The 1,539-nt window shown below is 66.0% G+C and overlaps 2 protein-coding genes across 2 annotated transcripts in view; both read right to left on the reverse strand.

Moving 5' to 3' along the window:
• Nucleotides 1–562, reverse strand: part of AGBL2 (ATP/GTP binding protein-like 2) — a 3,442-nt gene extending 2,880 nt beyond the window's left edge. The window contains exons 1-2 of the mRNA XM_009892460.1: nucleotides 433–562; nucleotides 246–359 (exon numbers count right to left, since the gene is read on the reverse strand). Of these exons, the coding sequence (XP_009890762.1) occupies nucleotides 246–359; nucleotides 433–562 (244 nt within the window). The remainder of the gene's footprint in view (nucleotides 1–245; nucleotides 360–432) is intronic.
• A 407-nt stretch (nucleotides 563–969) lies between these two features.
• FNBP4 (formin binding protein 4) overlaps nucleotides 970–1,539 on the reverse strand; it is a gene marked incomplete at its 5' end in the record, with an annotated part of 11,839 nt that continues 11,269 nt past the window's right edge. Inside the window, 2 exons of the mRNA XM_009892461.1 lie at nucleotides 970–1,060; nucleotides 1,255–1,412. Coding sequence (XP_009890763.1) covers nucleotides 970–1,060; nucleotides 1,255–1,412 — 249 coding nt within the window. The remainder of the gene's footprint in view (nucleotides 1,061–1,254; nucleotides 1,413–1,539) is intronic.

Below are 1,539 nucleotides of genomic sequence, written 5' to 3' on the forward strand. Positions count from 1 at the left end.
AGCACCCCAGGGGCTTCAAAGGGCCCGGGAGGAGCCGGGGGGGCTCCGGTGTGCTCCCGAGCTACAGGCGAGAGGGGTGAATCCCGGGTTGGGGTGGGGACAACCCCCAGAACCACCCACTACCCCCAAGGCAGGGAGAGGCCCCCCTGCAGCGCTCTCCATGCCAGGAGGACGCAGCTCCAGCCCCAGGGGCAGCACCGAGCCCGGTGCCGGGGGGCTGTGGGGCGCAATGGGGTTTCACTTACAGCTCAGCTCCTGCCCAGGACCCCGCAGGCAGCCGTGGTGGGCACTGCCCGGGCTGGGGGCCTCGTCGGGGCCCCCCGGGGACGCGGGGCTCTTCTGCCCACCCTTCTTCTGGCCTTGGGGAGAGCACTACTGAAGCCTGAACTGCCCCGGGGGACAAGGGGACGCATCCCTGCGGCCAGGGCTCACCTCGGAAGTAGCCGTAGTAGCGCAGGTGGCTGCGCATGAAGCTGTCGTAGGGCTCGGGGACCAGCCCGCCGCCAAACCCCTCCGGTCCCCCCTCCTCCAGCCGGGCAGCGGGGCGCCCTGAGGGCTGCATGGCTGCAAAAGGTCCGGTGAGACCCTTCTCCGGTCCTGGCGGTGCCAGGGAGCTGTGACGCGGTCGCTGAGCGACCGGCCGGCAGTGGGGAGGGATGGGGCGGTCCCAGAGCGGAGCTGGGAAAGGAGCCAGAGGGATTTTGTTATCCTGGCAGACACCCAGGGGAGCCAGGCCACAAAGGGCCCCCAACAGCGTCAGCCCGGGCACATCAGCCCCAAACTGCCCCCGGCCTCCCACCACCCCGGCAGGGACAGGGACAGCCCCGGCTCAATCAGACGGCACGTCCCAAACTGCTACAATTTATTGGACAATGGTCAAGTGGTGAAGGGCTCTGAACTGTACATCTGTAAAAAATAAAATAAAATTAAAAAAAAAAAAAAAAAAAAAAAAGGGGGCTGCGACACGCCTCATGTGCTCGACGCAGTTTTCCTCCTCTTCAGCCGCGCTCGCCAGTCCTCCGGCAGCGCCTCGAAGTTGGCGTTCCTCTCGGCCATGCCACTGCGGGGACAAAGCAAGGGGTTAGCACCCAGGTGGCACGAGGTGACAATCCCCACCCGCCCTCGTGTGTGCCCCCCGGGGCCGGAGATGCGGACCCCCACTCTCTGCCTTTCCAGGGGACAAGGAAATGTCCCCCCAAGGAGGAGCCGGGCAACGTGCCACAGGGAAGGGCTGGCAGCGCCGGGGCCCCGTACCTCATCAGCTGCTGCTGCTTCCACTCCTCGATGCGCCGCTGGGCGGTGGTCTCCCGGTCCTCCTCGCTGGAGCTGGAATTCTCCTCCTCGTCCAGCTCCCGCTGGATGCTCTGCCACTTCTTCACCAGCGACGGCATCTTCGTTTTGCCCTTCTTGCCCTGTGCCAGAAATGCAAAAGGCCACGGTGAGGGTGGCTGGAAAGGGAGGAGAGGGCGCCCGGTGCGGCACCGGCGCAAGAGCCTACCTTGTCCTTCCGCCCCTTCCTCGGCTTCTCCTTCTCCGGCG

Source organism: Charadrius vociferus, unplaced genomic scaffold, assembly GCF_000708025.1.
Source record: "Charadrius vociferus isolate BGI_N301 unplaced genomic scaffold, ASM70802v2 scaffold1039, whole genome shotgun sequence".
Lineage (NCBI taxonomy): Eukaryota > Metazoa > Chordata > Aves > Charadriiformes > Charadriidae > Charadrius > Charadrius vociferus.